General features: G+C 47.0%; 1 protein-coding gene across 1 annotated transcript in view; it reads right to left on the reverse strand.

The window, feature by feature from the left end:
* Positions 1–22223, reverse strand: part of cntn1b (contactin 1b) — a 1027096-nt gene that overhangs the window by 186619 nt on the left and 818254 nt on the right. The window contains exon 21 of the mRNA XM_070900643.1: positions 13766–13869. Within this exon, the coding sequence (XP_070756744.1) occupies positions 13766–13869 (104 nt within the window). The remainder of the gene's footprint in view (positions 1–13765; positions 13870–22223) is intronic.

The raw sequence follows: 22223 nt of genomic DNA on the forward strand, positions 1-22223 counted from the left end.
GATACTTTGTTGCTCTGATAAAAATAAATCATTAGTTGCTCTCCTTAGTTACTGAATGCTTTAGCTAATTCTAGCCTGGAGTTTAAAAAAAATTCATTCTGGGGATTATGGACATTACTGGCAAGGCCAGAATTTATAGCCCATTCCTAGTTGCCCTCGAGAGGGTGGTGGTGGGCCATTTTCTTGAACCCTCGCTGTCCATGTGGTGAAGGTGCTTCCACGGTGCTGTTATGTAGGGGGTTCCAAGATTTCGACCCAGCAACAATGAAGGAACGGCAATATGGCCAGAATCTTACAAGCCCTGTGAGTGCGAGTTTGGAGGCGGGCCCACTGTCAAAATGGCCGAGATTGACAGTGGGGCGGGATCCCACTAAGAAAATCTTACTTTGGTCCTCAGAATCCCACCACGATCAGCCCCAACACCAATATCACTAAACACACGAGCACCACCACCAACAACATCAAACTTCTCCGCAATCACGTGATGCTGCACAGGACACAGGGCATCAGCATCCAATGACATTGCTGCCCGGGATGCCAGGGATAGCCTCACCATGGCCACATTTACTTCACTTGACAATGTATATCCTGGCTGCCACATGATGCCCCAGGCTAATACCATCCCACACCAGTACCATAAAGCATCCCTATAATAACCAAGCCACCATTCCTTTCACACTCATCACCATTCGTTCACACTCATCACCATTCGGGGGCACGGGGGGGGGGCGGGTACCCTTATGTCTCACCATTCACTACAACTCAATAAGCCACTTCCAAAGATTCACACAAATCTGTCCAAAAAACACGAAGTGCTCAAAATAAAGATTTCAATGCTTGACAACGCATTAGCAGAAACTCTACATGAACATTGGCTAAAAGACCCAAGTGCCTACCCTTGTGTGTTGGTGATTGGACAAGGATAAGGGTGAGGTGTGGCTATTGAGATTGGGATGTGATAAAGTAGATAGCGAGAGGGATAGGTGGAGGTGCAAGGTGAGTTGGTGTGAGTAAGGATGTGCAGGAGTAGGGGAGGGAAGGTAGAGTGATGGGGATGTGATGAGTGGCACAGCAGGATGAGGTTCAGTGTGCCTTTGCTGTAACATTTCGTGATCTACTGAGATCATTGAAAGGTTTGTGCCACTGCAGCCTGGTCCTCCTGACGACATCCCTGCTTGTGCCTTCCTGTGCAATGTGCAACCAGGCTGTGCTGGTGTCCTAGGGAGGTCTCTTCTGCCCATTTGAAGGGAAGAGAATCTCCCTGCGTGCTGTGTTTCCCTCCATAAGCATCTGGAAGGAGTCATGGGAGAGCCTGGGTGCAGTCCTCCACCTCAGTGCAGTGCAGGCAGAACACTGACTGCACAACTGTCATATATTTTACATTATTATATATAACTGTATCCTAACATGCGAAACATGACTGTAATAAGATATGACCTGTAACCACCAGCATACCTTACCACCAGGGGTGCACTTGCAAGAGACAGGTAGAAAGGACAGGTCTCAGGCAAGTGCGGCATTCCAGAGCTGTGAAATAAAGGTGCAGGTCCAGAGTGACCTTGACTTCACCACATGCCTCGTGTGAATCTGTACTGAGGGGACAGGACTTTACAGTGGCGATGAGTTACGCGATTACAGAATCCACAGAATGGCGAACAATGGATCAGATGAAAAGTACAATGCTGGAGACAATTGGGAGGACTTTATAGAAAGGCTCCAGCAAAGCTTTGTAACCAAAGACTGGTTAGGAGACAACAAAGCAGACAAGAGAAGAGCCCACCTGTTGAGCAGCTGTGGCTCGAAAACATACGCTTTAATGAAGGATCTGCTGGCACCCGAGAAACCAGCAAGCAAGTCGTTTGAAGAATTGAGCACACTGGTAAGAAACCACCTGAAGCCAGCGAGCAGCCTACACATGGCCAGACACAGGTTCTACAACTACAGACGCTGTGTGGGCCAGAGCATACCTGACTTTGTGGCGGAACTTCGGAAGTTGGCTAGTTTATGTGAGTTCTCCGATGAACTGAGGAGAGAAATGCTGAGAGACTTTTTCATTGAAGGAATAGGCCACACAGGCATATTCCGAAAGCTCATAGAGACCAAGAACCTGACCTTAGAGGCAGTAGCACTGGTTGCACAGACATTCTTGGTAGGGGAAGAAGAAACGAGGTTGATTTACAATGCAGGTACGACAACTAACGGAATATCGGAACAAGAAGTTCACAGCATTAAACAAGCTGCTACCCCCACACACAGACAAAACCGGGAGAACAGGCTCTCGACAGCAGGCAGTGGCGCCAGAAGCCATCAAGGGCCACAGGAACGGCCGTTCACACCTCATCAACCCACAATGCGAGCAATCAACCACAAATTAAGAGAAGCTCAAGAGAGATCAGCCAGACGCAGCTCATTCTTTGCAAGCAGTCTGTGCTGGAGGTGTGGGGGTGGGCACTCGTCAAGGGGATGTCGATTTCAGCAGGCTGTTTGCAGAAACTGCAACTATACAAGGCATTTGGCCCATATGTGCAAAAAAACGGCAGCTCGGCTGGTATACGAATTGGATGGGTCGGAAAGCGGACCAGAAGACGGTGGGGACAGTACCCGGGACACCGATGTACAGCGGGTCAACACGATCAATGGCCGCTGCTCCTACAACAGGACGCCTCCTATAATGATGAGGATCCTACTCAACGGGATACTGTCAACATGGAGCTGGATACGGGAGCGAGTCAATCTCTCATGGGAGCTCAACAATTTGAACTACTGGCTGCATAAAAGAGACAGACCAAAACTCACAAGGGTCGACACCAAACTAAGGACCGATACCAAAGAAATTGTACAGTCCTCGGCAGCGTCATGCTCTCTGTCACACACAAAGGGACAGTGAACCGACTTCCCCTGTGGATTGTCCCCGGAGACACCCCAGCACTGCTGGGGAGAAGCTGGCTGGCAAAACTAAACTGGAAATGGGATGATGTCCATGCCATGTCATTAGAGGAACGGACCTCCTGCTCAACAGTTATAAAGCAATTTGAACATCTCTTTCAGCCAGGTGTGGGCACTTTCAAAGGGGCCAAAGTCAAAATCTATATCACACAGGATGCTAGACCGGTCCATCACAAGGCCAGAGCTGTACCCTATGTGATGAAGGAAAAGATTGAACACGAACTAGACAGGCTTCTGCGGGAAGGCATTATATCACCTGTGGAACTTAGCGACTGGGCAAGTCCCATCGTCCCAGTCATGAAGCCTGATGGATCCGTACAAATCTGTGGGGACTACAAAATTACCATAAACAGAGTCTCCCTACAGGACCAGTACCCGCTGCCCAGAGCGGAGGACTTATTTGCCACATTGGCTGGAGGTAAACTTTTCTCAAAACTAGACCTCACATCTGCGTATATGACGCAAGAATTGACCGAAGAATCCAAGCTACTCACCACCATCAACACACATCGAGGCCTTTTCATGTACAATCGATGCCCATTCGGCATCAGGTCGGCAGCTGCCATATTCCAGCGCAATATGGAGAGTCTACTCAAGTCCATCCCGGGGATGGTTGTATTTCAAGATGACATACTTATCACGGGCAGGGACACCGACTCCCATCTCCGTCATTTGGAGGAAGTACTAAAGCGGTTGGATTGGGTAGGCCTACAAGTCAAGAAATCCAAGTGCCTGTTTCTCGCGCCCGAGGTTGAATTTTTGGGCAGAAGGATTGCCGCTGTTGGAATCCGCCCAACAGAGTCCAAAACAGAAGCAATTCGCCTGGCACCCAGGCCCCGGAATGTCTCAGAACTGCGCCCCTTTCTCGGGCTGCTCAATTAGTTTGGGAACTTTATGCAGAACTTAAGCACGCTGCTGGAGCCTCTCCACGTGCTACTCAGGAAGGGGTGCGATTGGTTTTGGGGGGACGCCCAGGAACGCGCCTTCAATAAGGCACGCAACCTTCTGTGTTCCAACAGTGTTTTGACTTTCTTGATCCAGGTAAAAAGCTAGTTCTCACATGCGATGCGTCAGCGTATGGGGTCGTGTGCGTTTTGCAACATGTCAATAGTGTGGGCAAATTACAACCCATAGCTTATGCCTCCAGGTCACTTTCGCGGGCAGAGCGTGGGTACTGAATGGTAGAGAAGGAGGCGCTCGCGTGCGTGTACGGTGTCAAAAAGATGCACCAATACCTTTTCGGGGCCAAGTTCGCATTAGAAACCGACCACAAGCCTCTCACGTCCCTCCTATCCGACAGCAAGGCAATAAACGCCAACGCCTCGGCGCAAACTCAATGATGGGCACTCATGCTGGCGTCCTACGACGATATCGTAAGGCACAGACCAGGCACAGACAACTGTGCCGACGCGCTCAGCAGGTTACCCCTGGCGACCACGGAAGGGTCTGACGAACAGGACTGTGAAATAGTCATGGCAATCAATGCCTTTGAGTCCACAGGTTCGCCCATGACGGCTCGCCAAATCAGAGCCTGGACGGCCAGCGACCCCACGTTATCCTTAGTAAAAAGATGTGTCCTAACCGGTGACTGGGCAGAGGCTCGCGATACCTGCCCCGAGGAATTAAAACCCTTTCACAGGCACATGCATGAGCTATCACTACAAGCAGACTGCCTGATGTGGGGCAGCCGAGTAGTCATGCCTCTGCGAGGCAGAGAAGCATTTGTCTGGGAGCTCCACCGCGAGCACCCGGGGATCGTTCTCATGAAGGCCATAGCCACGTCTGGTGGCCTGGTATTGACGCCGACTTGGAGCTCTGTGTCCGAAGGTGCACCATTTGTGCCCAACTCAGCAATGCCTCCAGGGAGGCTCCCCTGAGCCCCTGGCCCTGGCCTACCAAACCGTGGTCGCGGGTGCACGTTGACTATGCGGGCCCATTCATGGGCAAAATGTTCCTCGTAGTTGTAGATGCATTTTCAAAGTGGATCGAATGCACCATTTTAAACTCGAGCACAACCTCCACCATTGTGGAGAGCCTCGCAAACATGTTTGCAACGCACGGAATCCCTGACATATTGGTCAGTGACAATGGTCCGTGTTTCACCAGCGCAGAATTCCAAGATTTTATAATCGACCACGGCATAAATCACATCAAGACGGCACTGTTCAAGCCAGCCTCTAAGGGCCAGGCGGAGAGAGCAGTGCAAATCATTAAAGAAGGCGTGCTTAAAATCCAAGGACCCACGCTGCAGGGTCGCCTGTCGTGACTGCTGCTGGCATACAGATCTCGTCCACACTCATTGACTGGGATCCCCCCCGCGCAACTGTTGATGAAAAGGACTTTAAAGACAAGGCTCGCATTAATCCTCCGAGACATGCAGGAAATCGTTGAGGCAAAGCACCGTAAGCTGACTGAGTACCATGACAGAATTTGGAGGGGGAGATGGAATGAGATAGGGGACAAAGTGTTTGTACTAAACTATGGCAGGGGTCCCAAATGGCTTGCAGGGACAGTAACGGGCAAGGAAGGAAACAGGCTACTGGTAATACAAATGGACAATGGCAAAACCTGCCGGAGGCATGTAGACCAAGTCAAAAGCAGATTTACCAACAACACTGCGGAACCAGAGGCAGACTACAATGTGGAACTCGCACCACACCTGGTGGACAGACAGAGGGAACAACCTGAGGAAAGGGCAATCCTGACAGACAACCCAAGTGAGTCAACAACAATCACACCAATCGAAACAGACAGCCCAGGCGAGATACCAGCAACCACACCCAAAGAAAAACAGACACCAAGGCAAACAACTGAACCACAACTCAGACGCTCCACGCGAGAGCATAGGTCACCTGAGAGACTAAACCTATAAAGACAATAAGACCTTGAGGGAGGGTGAGGTCATGTATCTTACATTATTATAAATAACTGTATCCTAACATGCTAAAGGATTAATTAGCAATCTCGTTGTGCGAGGCCCCTTGGGGAAGAGTGACCATAATATGGTGGAATTCTGCATTAGGATGGAGAATGAAACAGTTAATTCAGAGACCATGGTCCAGAACTTAAAGAAGGCTAACTTTGAAGGTATGAGGCGTGAATTGGCTGAGATGGATTGGCGAATGATACTTAAGGGGTTGACTGTGGATGGGCAATGGCAGACATTTAGAGACCGCATGGATGAACTACAACAATTGTACATTCCTGTCTGGCATAGAAATAAAAAAGGGAAGGTGGCTCAACCGTGGCTATCAAGGGAAATCAGGGATAGTATTAAAGCCAAGGAAGTGGCATACAAATTGGCCAGAAATAGCAGTGAACCTGGGGACTGGGAGAAATTTAGAACTCAGCAGAGGAGGACAAAGGGTTTGATTAGGGCAGGGAAAATGGAGTATGAGAAGAAGCTTGCAGGGAACATTAAGACGGATTGCAAAAGTTTCTATAGATATGTAAAGAGAAAAAGGTTAGTAAAGACAAATGTAGGTCCCCTGCAGTCAGAATCAGGGGAAGTCATAACGGGGAACAAAGAAATGGCGGACCAATTGAACAAGTACTTTGGTTCGGTATTCACGAAGGAGGACACGAACAACCTTCCGGTTATAAAAGGGGTCGGGGGGTCTAGTAAGGAGGAGGAACTGAGGGAAATCCTTATTAGCCGGGAAATTGTGTTGGGGAAATTGATGGGATTGAAGGCCGATAAATCCCCAGGGCCTGATGGACTGCATCCCAGAGTACTTAAAGAGGTGGCCTTGGAAATAGTGGATGCGTTGACAGTCATTTTCCAACATTCCATTGACTCTGGATCAGTTCCTATGGAGTGGAGGGTAGCCAATGTAACCCCACTTTTTAAAAAAGGAGGGAGAGAGAAAACAGGGAATTATAGACCGGTCAGCCTGACATCGGTAGTGGGTAAAATGATGGAATCAATTATTAAGGATGTCATAGCAGTGCATTTGGAAAGAGGTGACATGATAGGTCCAAGTCAGCATGGATTTGTGAAAGGGAAATCATGCTTGACAAATCTTCTGGAATTTTTTGAGGATGTTTCCAGTAGAGTGGATAAGGGAGAACCAGTTGATGTGGTATATTTGGACTTTCAGAAGGCGTTCGACAAGGTCCCACACAAGAGATTGATGTGCAAAGTTAGAGCACATGGGATTGGGGGTAGTGTACTGACATGGATTGAGAACTGGTTGTCAGACAGAAAGCAAAGAGTAGGAGTAAATGGGTACTTTTCAGAATGGCAGGCAGTGACTAGTGGGGTACCGCAAGGTTCTGTGCTGGGGCCCCAGCTGTTTACACTGTACATTAATGATTTAGATGAGGGGATTAAATGTAGTATCTCCAAATTTGCTGATGACACTAAGTTGGGTGGCAGTGTGAGCTGCGAGGAGGATGCTGTGAGGCTGCAGAGCGACTTGGATAGGTTAGGTGAGTGGGCAAATGCATGGCAGATGAAGTATAATGTGGATAAATGTGAGGTTATCCACTTTGGTGGTAAAAACAGAGAGACAGACTATTATCTGAATGGTGACAGATTAGGAAAAGGGGAGGTGCAAAGAGACCTGGGTGTCATGGTACATCAGTCATTGAAGGTTGGCATGCAGGTGCAGCAGGCGGTTAAGAAAGCAAATGGCATGTTGGCCTTCATAGCAAGGGGATTTGAGTACAGGGGCAGGGAGGTGTTGCTACAGTTGTACAGGGCATTGGTGAGGCCACACCTGGAGTATTGTGTACAGTTTTGGTCTCCTAACCTGAGGAAGGACATTCTTGCTATTGAGGGAGTGCAGCGAAGGTTCACCAGACTGATTCCCGGGATGGCGGGACTGACCTATCAAGAAAGACTGGATCAACTGGGCTTGTATTCACTGGAGTTCAGAAGAATGAGAGGGGACCTCATAGAAACATATAAAATTCTGACGGGGTTAGACAGGTTAGATGCAGGAAGAATGTTCCCAATGTTGGGGAAGTCCAGAACCAGGGGTCACAGTCTAAGGATAAGGGGTAAGCCATTTAGGACCGAGATGCGGAGGAACTTCTTCACCCAGAGAGTGGTGAACCTGTGGAATTCTCTACCACAGAAAGTTGTTGAGGCCAATTCACTAAATATATTCAAAAAGGAGTTAGATGAGGTCCTTACTGCTAGGGGGATCAAGGGGTATGGCGAGAAAGCAGGAATGGGGTACTGAAGTTGAATGTTCAGCCATGAACTCATTGAATGGCGGTGCAGGCTAGAAGGGCCGAATGGCCTACTCCTGCACCTATTTTCTATGTTTCTATGTTTCTATGTTTCTATAAGTCGAGGAGGCGGGAGCTCGGAGCAGCGCGAGTCCGGGGTCGGCGAGAGGCCTATAAAGGCCAGCGGGAGCTCGGAGCAGTCAGTCGAGGAGGCGGGAGCTCGGAGCAGCGCGAGTCCGGGGTCGGCGAGAGGCCTATAAAGGCCAGCGGGAGCTCGGAGCAGTCAGTCGAGGAGGCGGGAGCTCGGAGCAGCGCGAGTCCGGGGTCGGCGAGAGGCCTATAAAGGCTAGCGGGAGTCGAGCAGTCAGTCGAGGAGGCGGGAGCTCGGAGCAGCGCGAGTCCGGGGTCGGCGAGAGGCCTATAAAGGCCAGCGGGAGCTCGGAGCAGCGCGAGTCCGGGGTCGGCGAGAGGCGTACCGGTGCAGCTACAGGGAGAAGGCAAAAAAACAAAGGTGACGTCACAGCCTAGGGGGTAAGTGATTGGCTGGTGATTGGTGAGTAGTTTTTCTTTTTCTTCTTATATTGGTCAGTAACTTTTAACATTGTTATTACCAGTTTAAGTGTATCTAAGGGTTAAGTCATGGCAGGAGAGCTCGGTCGGGTGTTGTGCTCCTCCTGTACCATGTGGGAACTCAGGGACGCTTCCGGTGTCCCTGACGACTATGTGTGCGGGAAGTGTATCCGCCTCCAGCTCCTGACGGTCCGCGTTACGGAATTGGAGCTGAAGGTGGATTCACTCTGGAGCATCCACGATGCTGAGAATGACGTGAGTATCACGTGTAGTGAGTTGGTCTTACCGCAGGGAAAGGGTCCACAGCCAGATAGGGAATGGAAGACCAGCAGGAAGAGTAGAGCAAGGAAGGTAGTGCAGGGGTCCCCTGCGGTCATCCCCCTGCAAAACAGATACACCGCTTTGGGTACTGTTGAGGGGAATGACTCATCAGGGGAGGGCAGCAGCAGCCAAGTTCATGGCACCGTGGCTGGCTCTGCTGCACAGGAGGGCAAGAAAAAGAGTGGGAGAGCGATAGTGATAGGGGATTCAATTGTGAGGGGAATAGATAGGCGTTTCTGCGGCCGCAACCGAGACTCCAGGATGGTATGTTGCCTCCCTGGTGCAAGGGTCAAGGATGTCTCGGAGCGGGTGCAGGACATTCTGAAATGGGAGGGAGAACAGCCAGTTGTCGTGGTGCACATTGGTACCAACGACATAGGCAAAAAAAGGGATGAGGTCCTACGAAACGAATTTAAGGAGCTAGGAGCTAAATTAAAAAGTAGGACCTCAAAAGTAGTAATCTCGGGATTGCTACCAGTGCCACGTGATAGTCAGAGTAGGAATCGCAGGATAGCGCAGATGAATACGTGGCTTGAGCAGTGGTGCAGCAGGGAGGGATTCAAATTCCTGGGGCATTGGGACCGGTTCTGGGGGAGGTGGGACCAGTACAAACCGGACGGTCTGCACCTGGGCAGGACTGGAACCAATGTCCTCGGGGGAGTGTTTGCTAGTGCTGTTGGGGAGGATTTAAACTAATATGGCAGGGGGATGGGAACCAATGCAGGGAGACAGAGGGAAACAAAAAGGAGCCAAAAGCAAAAGACAGAAAGGAGATGAGGAAAAGTGTAGGGCAGAGAAACCCAAGGCAAAGAACAAAAAGGGCCACTGTACAGCAAAATTCTAAAAGGACAAAGGGTGTTAATAAAACAAGCCTGAAGGCTTTGTGTCTTAATGCAAGGAGTATCCGCAATAAGGTGGATGAATTAATTGTGCAAATAGATGTTAACAAATATGATGTGATTGGGATTACGGAGACGTGGCTCCAGGATGATCAGGGCTGGGAACTCAACATTCAGGGCTATTCAACATTCAGGAAGGATAGAATAAAAGGAAAAGGAGGTGGGGTAGCATTGCTGGTTAAAGAGGAGATTAATGCAATAGTTAGGAAAGACATTAGCTTGGATGATGTGGAATCTATATGGGTAGAGCTGCAGAACACCAAAGGGCAAAAAACGTTAGTAGGAGTTGTGTACAGACCTCCAAACAGTAATAGGGATGTTGGGGAGGGCATCAAACAGGAAATTAGGGGTGCATGCAATAAAGGTGTAGCAGTTATAATGGGTGACTTTAATATGCACATAGATTGGGCTAGCCAAACTGGAAGCAATACGGTGGAGGAGGATTTCCTGGAGTGCATAAGGGATGGTTTTCTAGACCAATATGTTGAGGAACCAACTAGGGGGGAGGCCATCTTAGACTGGGTGTTGTGTAATGAGAGAGGATTAATTAGCAATCTCATTGTGCGAGGCCCCTTGGGGAAGAGTGACCATAATATGGTGGAATTCTGCATTAGGATGGAGAATGAAACAGTAAATTCAGAGACCATGGTCCAGAACTTAAAAAAGGGTAACTTTGAAGGTATGAGGCGAGAATTGGCTCGGATAGATTGGCGAATGATACTTAGGGGGTTGACTGTGGATGGGCAATGGCAGACATTTAGAGACCGCATGGATGAAGTACAACAATTGTACATTCCTGTCTGGCGTAAAAATAAAAAGGGGAAGGTGGCTCAACCGTGGCTATCTAGGGAAATCAGGGATAGTATTAAAGCCAAGGAAGTGGCATACAAATTGGCCAGAAATAGCAGCGAACCTGGGGACTGGGAGAAATTTAGAACTCAGCAGAGGAGGACAAAGGGTTTGATTAGGACAGGGAAAATGGAGTACGAGAAGAAGCTTGCAGGGAACATTAAGGCGGATTGCAAAAGTTTCTATAGGTATGTAAAGAGAAAAAGGTTGGTGAAGACAAACGTAGGTCCCCTGCAGTCAGAATCAGGGGAAGTCATAACGGGGAACAAAGAAATGGCGGATCAATTGAACAAGTACTTTGGTTCGGTATTCACTAAGGAGGATACAAACAACCTTCCGGATATAAAAGGGGTCAGAGGGTCTAGTAAGGAAGAGGAACTGAGGGAAATCTTTATTAGTCGGGAAATTGTGTTGGGGAAATTGATGGGATTGAAGGCAGATAAATCCCCAGGGCCTGATGGCCTGCATCCTAGAGTACTTAAGGAGGTGGCCTTGGAAATAGCGGATGCATTGACAGTCATTTTCCAACATTCCATTGACTCTGGATCAGTTCCTATGGAGTGGAGGGTAGCCAATGTAACCCCACTTTTTAAAAAAGGAGGGAGAGAGAAAACAGGGAATTATAGACCGGTCAGCCTGACCTCAGTAGTGGGTAAAATGATGGAATCAATTATTAAGGATGTCATAGCAGTGCATCTGGAAAATGGTGACATGATAGGTCCAAGTCAGCATGGATTTGTGAAAGGGAAATCATGCTTGACAAATCTTCTGGAATTTTTTGAGGATGTTTCCAGTAAAGTGGACAAAGGAGAACCAGTTGATGTGGTATATTTGGACTTTCAGAAGGCTTTCGACAAGGTCCCACACAAGAGATTAATGTGCAAAGTTAAAGCACATGGGATTGGGGGTAGTGTGCTGACGTGGATTGAGAACTGGTTGTCAGACAGGAAGCAAAGAGTAGGAGTAAACGGGTACTTTTCAGAATGGCAGGCAGTGACTAGTGGAGTGCCGCAAGGTTCTGTGCTGGGGCCCCAGCTGTTTACATTGTACATTAATGATTTAGACGAGGGGATTAAATGCAGTATCTCCAAATTTGCGGATGATACTAAGTTGGGTGGCAGTGTGAGCTGCGAGGAGGATGCTATTAGGCTGCAGAGTGACTTGGATAGGTTAGGTGAGTGGGCAAATGCATGGCAGATGAAGTATAATGTGGATAAATGTGAGGTTATCCACTTTGGTGGTAAAAACAGAGAGACAGACTATTATCTGAATGGTGACAGATTAGGAAAAGGGAAGGTGCAACGAGACCTGGGTGTCATGGTACATCAGTCATTGAAGGTTGGCATGCAGGTACAGCAGGCGGTTAAGAAAGCAAATGGCATGTTGGCCTTCATAGCGAGGGGATTTGAATACAGGGGCAGGGAGGTGTTGCTACAGTTGTACAGGGCCTTGGTGAGGCCACACCTGGAGTATTGTGTACAGTTTTGGTCTCCTAACTTGAGGAAGGACATTCTTGCTATTGAGGGAGTGCAGCGAAGGTTCACCAGACTGATTCCCGGGATGGCGGGACTGACCTATCAAGAAAGATTGGATCAATTGGGCTTGTATTCACTGGAGTTCAGAAGAATGAGAGGGGACCTCATAGAAACGTTTAAAATTCTGACGGGTTTAGACAGGTTAGATGCAGAAAGAATGTTCCCAATGTTGGGGAAGTCCAGAACCAGGGGTCACAGTCTGAGGATAAGGGGTAAGCCATTTAGGACCGAGATGAGGAGAAACTTCTTCACCCAGAGAGTGGTGAACCTGTGGAATTCTCTACCACAGAAAGTAGTTGAGGCCAATTCACTAAATATATTCAAAAGGGAGTTAGATGAAGTCCTTACTACTCGGGGGATCAAGGGTTATGGCGAGAAAGCAGGAAGGGGGTACTGAAGTTTCATGTTCAGCCATGAACTCATTGAATGGCGGTGCAGGCTAGAAGGGCTGAATGGCCTGCTCCTGCACCTATTTTCTATGTTTCTATGTTTCTATGTAACCACCAGCATACCTTACCACCAGGGGTGCACTTGCAAGAGACAGGTATATAAGGACAGGTCTCAGGCAAGTGCGGCATTCCAGAGTTGTGAAATAAAGGTGCAGGTCCAGAGTGACCTTGACTTCACTACATGCCTCGTGTGAATCTGTACTGAGGGGACAGGACTTTACAACAACTATCAAAATTAATGTGGCCATAGTTCTTTTAAGGAAACCGGCTGAGGACGCATCATCAAATGACGTCATCAGACCCGCTTCCTTTTAATTGGCCAGGAACCTCGCAGAGCGGGCTTAACAAGCCCCATCAACAGAAGATTGTTCATACAGTGTGGGCTGGAGTGAGGTACGGCTTCGACACCCGCCACCGACCCCGGCCGTCCTGGACCCGCCCCGGTTGGTGAGATCGTGGACTAAATGTGCAAATCGGGATGGTGTGTGACGTGAAGAGGAGCTTGGAGATGATGGTGTTCCCATGCACTTGCTGCCCTTGTCTTTCTGGGTGGTAAAGGTCGTGGGTTTGGGAGATACTGCTGAAGAAGCTTTGACAATTTGTGCAGCGCATCTGTAGCTCTCACACACTGCAGCCACGGTATGGCGGGATGCAGATCAAGCTGGCTGGTTGATAGACACCCCATCTACGAGTTCCATTACTTCACTGTCAAGAGATTAATGAGTGTAATCGCTGATCAGATAGTTGTGTGATTGGAATTATAGCTAAAGGGAGGAGAGGTTCTGACCCGACACTATGTAAAGACTACTGCAGTCAGCCTCTTGTGCTTAGCTGAAAATAACATGAAGGCTCTTGGAAAATTTAGCCCAGTATGACCTGTTCTACGGTGAGGTAGTCCTGTTGTTAAAACTCTTGTCATACAGATGTTGTTTTACCCTTCAGTACCGACTAAACAGACACTGCAACACACTAGCTTTTTACATACACTTTAGCCACATGACAGAAGCGCTCAACTTACTTCATAACCTTCCATTGATTGTTGGATCATGGGCGACCATGTTACTTCAATCTCCGATGATGAGGTGCTCCAGGCTTTCACGTCTGTCGGGGCTTCACTGGGCTCTAGTAACAGAATAAAACACTGGATGACTTTATTGCAATAAAACCAGATTGTACAAATACTTTTTACACTGACATGACTTCGGTAACCATGGCAACAAAATGCATACCCCACTAGGGGTAGAAATTCTTTGGGGTATTACTTTTAGTCCACTGAGTGCGTCAAATTCCCAAGTGTGGTGTCCTATCACATTTAGCACAACAATTGATGATGTGGTCAAAATAGCGCCCACTGAAAGTTGACGCTGCTGTAAAAATATCGTCACGGAGGAAATTCAACACGCTGCATCACAAAGAAACGGATTTGCATTTTGTGCTTGTACAAACATCCAGAAGCTTTTAAAATAAACGATCGACTTTGGACTGACATTTTATACTCTTGCTGTGAATTTCTCGTCAATTACCGCTGAAGCCAGCACTTGTTATTCTTCAAGTCTGCAAACTGCGCGATGCATCAGAGGATGAGAAACAGGTAGCTTTCTGAATGGGCCATGGCACTGTTATACAGCAATTATTCCTCTGGTTAACGCTTTCCCTCATCACCATCTCACCGCTTATAACTCGTTCCATAAGGAGAACATTTGGCCTGTTATTTCCGATGGAACTTGTGCTCATCAGTCACGTCACCTTGACAGTGAACTTACCATTGCATCGTCCGTAAGAACATAAGAGCAGGATTAGGCCATTTGCCTCTTCGAGTCTGCTCAGCCAATCAATAAGATCATGGCTGATATCCATATCAGTAAATTTATATCCGTATAACAACAGGCAGCCCACCACAGTGAGCCTCTGGGACCACTCAGGACTTGCTGTTTGTGGATCAATGAATTCTATCTTCCCGAAAGGCCCAAACCACAGGGGAGGTTACAACTGACTCAATCCCATGCTAAACTTCAGGTTTGTCCATCTACCAGGGAGTTGCTGAATATTGATCAGCGGTGGTAACCCTGGTCCATCCCTGCTACTTACTCCTTTAAAAAACTCTAACCCTTTCATAAAACCATGCTGTATGTGCCCAATCATATTCTTATTTTCTATGTGCCTTGTTACCACATCCTTAATGATAGAATTAGAGTAAACCAGCTAGAATCTATTACAGTTGTACAGGGCCTTGGTGAGGCCACACCTGGAGTATTGTGTACAGTTTTGGTCTCCTAACTTGAGGAAGGACATTCTTGCTATTGAGGGAGTGCAGCGAAGGTTCACCAGACTGATTCCCGGAATGGCCGGACTGACATATCAAGAAAGACTGGATCAACTGGGCTTGCATTCACTGGAGTTCAGAAGAATGAGAGGGGATCTCACAGAAATGTTTAAAATTCTTACAGGTTTAGACAGGTTAGATGCAGGAAGAATGTTCCCAATGTTGGGGAAGTCCAGAACCATGGATCACAGTCTAAGAATAAGGGGTAAGCCATTTAGGACTGAGATGAGAAGAAACTTCTTCACCCAGAGAGTGGTGAACCTGTGGAATTCTCTACCACAGAAAGTTGTTGAGGCCAATTCATTAAATATATTCAAAAAGGAGTTAGATGTAGTCCTTACTACTAGGGGGATCAAGGGGTATGGCGAGAAAGCAGGAATGGGGTACTGAAGTTGCATGTTCAGCCATGAACTCATTGAATGGTGGTGCAGGCTTGAAGGGCCAAATGGCCTACTCCTGCACCTATTTTCTATGTTTCTATGTTTCCATTTTCTCCCTATTTATCAATTTTTTGGTCACCCTTTGCTGATTTTAAAACCCTCTTGATCCTCAGGCTTACTACTCTTTTTGGCAACATTGCAAGCCTCTTTTTAAAAATCTAATACTATTCTTAACTTCTCTCCTTAGCCACGGTTGGATCTCTTTTCATGTGAAGTTTTATCTCGTAAGGGAATGTCTACCCATTGAGAATTATGAATTCTTTCTTTAAATGTTCACCATCTACTGTCATTTCTTTTAAATTTAATTTCCCAATATGTCTTAGCCAACTTGCCCCTCATACCTACGTAAATGGTTTTATTTAAATTTAAGACCTAGTTTCAAAATTAACGACATCACTCTCAAACTCAGTTTGAAATTCTATCATATTATGATCATCAGGCCACTACAACTTATACATCTTTTGGCTGGGCAAAGAAGAATCATTGACCAATGTTCCTGTTCCTGATTCTTCTTCCTGCTGGATAGTGCGTGCTTGTACAAGGCTGCTGAGTGAAGGACTGGCTTGGCTGCAAATGCTCTTGACGGTTAAACAACTTGCCAAATGCTCTCTATCTTGACTCTCAGAAGAAAAATGGGCACTAATGCAGGATACACAAGCGGTGCCAGCACTCACGGAGTTGCACCCTCACATGTGTCAACACCTTGAGGACTGGGGTGGGGAACAATGAAACCACTCTGTACTTCTTTACACTTCAATATGCATTTGGTAAGGATAATTCAATGGCCAATCTATTATAAACGAATAACAAAAAAAAAATCGTAAAACAACTGAAATTGAAACTCTGCTTCAGAGATTAGTGTTTCAGCAAAAACATTGACAAAAACTAAAGGAATTCAGGAATAGATAGGAAAGCTGTTCAGTGCTATTTTTAATGCATGTACGTGGACCTCCCATTGCCTTTGGACTGGCATTTTAGACGGCCGCTGTGAGTGCTGCCCTAAGTTGCAGGAGATACATGTTAAGTACATGTTATATACAGAAACTAAGAGTTCAGAAATGCCAAGCAAACTTGGGATTTGGAAAGAACTTAGGGGAGAATATGCCCAGTCAGTAAAGTGAGTGTTTTTTGATTAGTTCCAGGAATTTCGAGCCACTCAAAACAACACTTATTTTATAATGCTATTATTGAAAAAGAAATTGCATTGATATCGCAGCTTTCATGACCTCATGATGTCCCAAAGCACTTCACAGCCAATGAAGTACTTTTGAAGTGCAGTCACTGTTGTAATGTGGGAAATGCGGCAGCCAATTTGCGCACAGCAAGGTCCCTCAAACAGCAATGTGATAATGACCAGATAATCTATTTTAGTGATGCTGCTTGAGGGATAAATATTGGCCAGGGTATCGGTGTGAACTCCCCTGTTCTTCTTCAAATAGTGCCATGGGATCTTTTACGTCCACCTGAGAGGGCAGACGAAGCACTGGAGTGTCAGCCAAGATGATGTGCTCAAGCCCCTGCAGTGAGGGTTGAACCCACAACCTTCTGACTCAGAGGTGGGACTACTACCACTTTATTCAAAGTGTGACGTGTGTTACACAGAAAACTTCTTAAATTATACTGCCATTGCTCACAGTGAGTCAGAGGATACATATAGGAGGGAGCAGCATGTGGCGGCCTGGCCCGGAAATCAATGTGGTCCCGGCCTGCAAGACCATCAGCAGGCCGGGGCCATTGGAGGGAGCAGCGTGCAGCAGCATACCACTGCAGGGAGCAGAGCATGCTGCTGCAGGAGGGCGACGGCTGTGAAGCCAGGTCGCTGATTGCAGTGCGGGCAGGCACAGCAGGAGGGGCGAAGGAGCGGCAAGAGTTTGTAGAGGGAAGTGACCGGGGCCCAGGAGAGGCTTGTATCTGGGGCCCAGAAGAGGCGCGGGCCCAGGGGCAGCATGGGCCAGCCCACACAGCGATATGTGCGCACTAGGTCCGTGCAGCAGAGCTGGTCTCCAGTCGTCTTGGTTAATCCTTACCACTGGACCAAGACCTAGCTCTGTCAAGCCCGTGTGGTGGCTGGTGTGCAACGGCCACCACACGTTAAAAAATCCACGCACAGACATCTTCCACCCTTCAATATGTAGTTCGGGATCTGGAATATTAGATCCTTCATTGAAACACCTGTGAGCTCATCCCTTTTTGGCGTGGAAGCAAGTCATCCTCATTTCGAGGGACTGCCTGTGATGATGATGTTACATAACACAGACATTTTGCATCATGCACAATGGGGTAGAAATTCATCTACTTAGCATCACTCTGTAGCGCCATGAAATGGTGAACAAAATGGCGGCTGCCGCTCTTTCATCCAGCTGGTGGCAGGTACCACAGCGGCCGCCATTTTCCTCCCTCCATTTGGACTGCTGGTTACTGGCAGCGTCTTGGGGAAAAAATAGTGGTGTGGTGACTTCAATCGGCGTACAACGCCATCACCCCAAACTTCGATCCTAGCGCTGAAGTCAGCGCTGGGTCCTAAGCATACCAGGTTAACCTGGCATGCAAACAGGCTGACAGTGGTGATGTCTGCAGCTCTTAAAAGGGACACACACATCCTTCTGGTAATTTTGGATTTAGGCTTAAGTTGTGGCTTGCTGCAATAGATGTTAAACGTTTTTTTTAAACTGTAGGGAGTGCTGCTGGCCATTTGCAAGGCCTCGGATGGTAAAGGAAGGCCTCTGAGAGGACAGAAAATGCTGCAACTACTTAGCAAGTCGGCAACATCCGTGGAGAAAGAAACAGAGTTCACATCTGAGTTCGGAATGCTGCCTGAGTATTTCCAGTGTTTTATGCTGTCCTTTCAGATTTACAGCATCCGCTCGCAGAGGGAACAGGAAGACACAGAAGAGGAAGAAGCAAAAGAGAAGGAAGCATAAGGAAGGATGTAACCTAGACAGCTCCTTTCTGGCCGAGTTATCCGGGATGGAATCATTCGTCTGCGGTACCAGCGATCAAAACCCCAATTCCCCTTTCCACATTTGTCCTACACCTTACTTTCCCTCCATTACTGACCATCACAGCACCCTCATGGACATGTTGGCCACACCTTAACCTTCTGTATTCCAGGGAATACAAACTAGTTGTAATCTAATCCTTATAGGTCTGGCAACAATCTGATGAATCTACATTGTGCTTTTTCCCAGGCCAATATATCCTTTCATAAACTTAAGGCTATCCAAAACTCTGCTGCCTGTATCCTAACTCGTACCAAGTCCCGTTCACCCAGCACCCGTGCTCGCTGATCTATATTGGCTCTCGATTGAGCAACGCCTCGATTTTAACATTCTCATCCCTGTTTTCAAATCCCTCCATGGCCTCGCCCTTCCCTATCTCTGTAACCTCCTCCAACCCTACAACCCCCGAGATATCTGCACTCCTCCAATTCTGATCTCTCCCACATCCCTGATTTTAATTGCTCTACCATTGGCGGCCATGCCTTCACCTGCCGAGGCCCTAAGTGCGGGAATTCCCTCCCTAAACCTCTCTGCCTCTCGACCTCTCTCTCCTCCTTTAAGACGTTCCTTAAAACCTACCTCTTTGGCCAAGCTTGTAGTCATTTGCCTTAATATCTCTTTATGTGGCTTGGTGTCAAATTTTGTTTGAAATCGGTCCCATGAAGTACCTTTTGCTACATCAAAGGCGTTATATAAATACAAGTTGTTGTTATTTCTGAGGTGCGATTCGCAGAACCGTACACAGTCCTCCCGATGTGGTTCAACCAGGGCTTTGTGTAGTTGTAGCAAAACGTCCTCACCTATTCGAGCCCTCTAATTATAAAGGCTAACATTCCATTAGCCTTTTTTAAAATTATGTTTTCTACCTGATGATTACATTTTAGCGATCTGTATACATAGACCCCTAAGTCTCATTGGACCACCACTGTTTCTAGCTTTTTATCATTTAAAAAATTCTTGGATCTAACCTTTTTTTGGTCTAAAATGGATGACCTCACATTTGCTTTGCATTGGAATCTATCTGCCACAGTTTTTCCCACTCACTTAATCTATTAATGTCTCATTGTAATTTTATCCCATGGACATGGAGCAAAGGCTGGTAAATGGAGTTGAGGTACAGATTTGTCACAATCTAACAGAATGGCTCGAGGAATTGAATGGCCGACCCCTGTTCCTAAGGTGTTGCTCATGGAGAAAGTGAAAATTGAGGCGAGCACAAACAGAGAGTATAAGTGAACAAGGAGTTGGGTACTTAGACAAAATATTCATCGTCGGGAAGAATGCTAAGAATTATTAATACAAGACTGGGGACTTGATGTATCTATGTATAAATGAGGAGGAAGATTGCAGGGATAGGAAAGTATTACTAACAGAATAAGATGCAATATTACAGGAGAAGAATTTTATCACAGATTTGTTATTAAGATATTAAAAGTGGTGATCAATTGTGATGGTTTTATAGTAGCTGATTTAATAGGAAAGATAAACTTGGAAGAAATTCAACTTTGGAATTGCTAGATTGAAGCAAGGGCAAGGAAGGATAAAGTGTGAGTCTAATGTAAGCATTTTCAATGGAGAAGAAAATCAATGACTAGAGCAATCAGTAACGTAACAATAACTTGCATTTATAGAGCACCTTTAACACAGAAAAACATTACAAAACTCTTTAAAGCTTAATCAAACAAACAAGGCATTGGAAGGTTTACAGAGGGGAAAGAAATAATACAACAACCAACTTGTATTTATATAGCACCTTTAATGTAGTGAAACATCCCAAGGCGCTTCACAGGAGTATTATGAAATAAAAATTTGACAATGAACCACATAAATAGAAATTAGCGCAGGTGACCCAAAGCTTGGTCAAAGAGGTATGTTTGAAAAGAGCATCTTGAAGGAGGAAAGAAAGAGAGGTAGAGAGACGGAGAGGTTTATGCAGGGAGTTCCAGAGCTTGGGGCCTAGGCAACAGAAGGCACGGCCACCAATGGTTGAGCGATTATAATCAGGGATGCTCAAGAGGGTAGAATTAGAGAAGCGCAGACATCTCGGGGGTTGTGGGGCTGGAGGAGATTACAGAGATAGGGAGGGGCAAGGTCATGGAGGGATTTGAAAATAAGGATGAGAATTTTGAAATCGAAGCATTGCTGAACCGGAAGCCAATGTAGGTCAGCGAGCACAGGGGTGATGGGTGAACGAGACTTGGTGCGAGTTAGGACATGGGCAGCCGAGTTTTGGATCACCTCTGTTTTATGCAGGGTAAAATGTAGGCGTGCGTTGGAATAATCAAGTCTAGAGGTAACAAAGGCACGGATGAGGGTTTCAGCAGTGGATGAGCTGAGGCAGGGGCGGAGACAGGCGATGTTACAGAGGTGGAAATGTGCTGCAGATATTTGGTCGACTGCTCATTCCAGGGTCAAATATGACACCAAGCACATAATGTAAAAATGTAAAAAGAGAGTGAACATACTGTGATACCATTGGTATGTTTGGAGAGATTAGGTTGGAAGGGGAAGTTTGGAGATGCATCTTAGAGGACCAGGGTCAGGTGGGAAGAATGAACCAATTCTCAGTAAGTAAAAGAAATTGGTTATATTGGCCCAGAAATCCCGGTTTCTCCTTCCCGTTTGACTGGATTCTGGAAAAAAGATGCACGCCTACCTGAAGCTGCTGCGCCCACGCGAGATCCCAGTCCGGAGGCCTCTCCTGACTGCGCATCGCAACGCGTGCACGTCAGGACGTGCACAGGGCTAGAGCTGAAGTCACATGGCTCTGGGCAGCAAATCAGGTGTAGTATATTCTCATTCATAGTAATAGGTGTTTCGTAAGTCCGAAACTCCTATTACTATGAATGAGAAACACCCCCAAACATTACATAAAACATTAAAGAAACACCTCACATAAATACACTATAGAAATTAAAGTTGATAGAAATGTTTTTGAAAAAAAAACATTTGCCGATTTTTTAAAAAAGTTTTAATTATGGTTTAAAATAAAATTACCTGAGTGGGCAGGGTTTTTAGCATAAATATGTATTTTTAAATTTTATTTTAATATGATTTTAAACTCTACGCTGGTAACAGTAGGCTATGCACCTGCTTTCTCCAGGCACGAGCATTTTAAGGACATTCGCTGGGCAAGAGATGAGCAAATAGCCAATCTCTGCCGTGGGAATATCCTCACTCCCGAGATATGGGAGATCTGTCAAGCCAGAAACTTGACAGATCGGAAAATCCGGATTTCAGCGCATGCGCATTGCGCGCCGAAAACCGGCTTTTCCGATGCTTTCCCGGGTCCGTAGAAACTCCATACAGACTCGGGTTGGCCGCGATTTCTGGGCCATTAGTTAATAACATGCTCTAAATTTATTCTAAGAGTGAACATGAAACATGTTTGCAAAGTATGGCAGAAGTATAATACTTAATGCCTGTTTGATTTAGTGCTCCACTTGCTTCCTAGAACGGAAACCCCATGGGCCCGATATTGGTGGCCTTACCGCCCACTGCCGTCAACTGCTGCCGTCAACTGCTGCCGAGTTTTGCCTCCGGTTTCCTCTCTCTCCCAGTTTCCACTTGGGCTGGAGCGAGCGGGAGGGGAGTACTGCTGGGAACTGCCCGCTGATGTCCAAGTAGCGTAAATGAACTCCCGCCCGCCTGGATGCCAGATTGGTGCGGGTGTGAGTCGGTGGGAGTCAGCGCCAGCAGGGGGAAGGACTGCCG

The sequence above is a fragment of the Pristiophorus japonicus genome, chromosome 15 (genome assembly GCF_044704955.1).
Source record: "Pristiophorus japonicus isolate sPriJap1 chromosome 15, sPriJap1.hap1, whole genome shotgun sequence".
In the NCBI taxonomy this organism is placed as follows: domain Eukaryota; kingdom Metazoa; phylum Chordata; class Chondrichthyes; family Pristiophoridae; genus Pristiophorus; species Pristiophorus japonicus.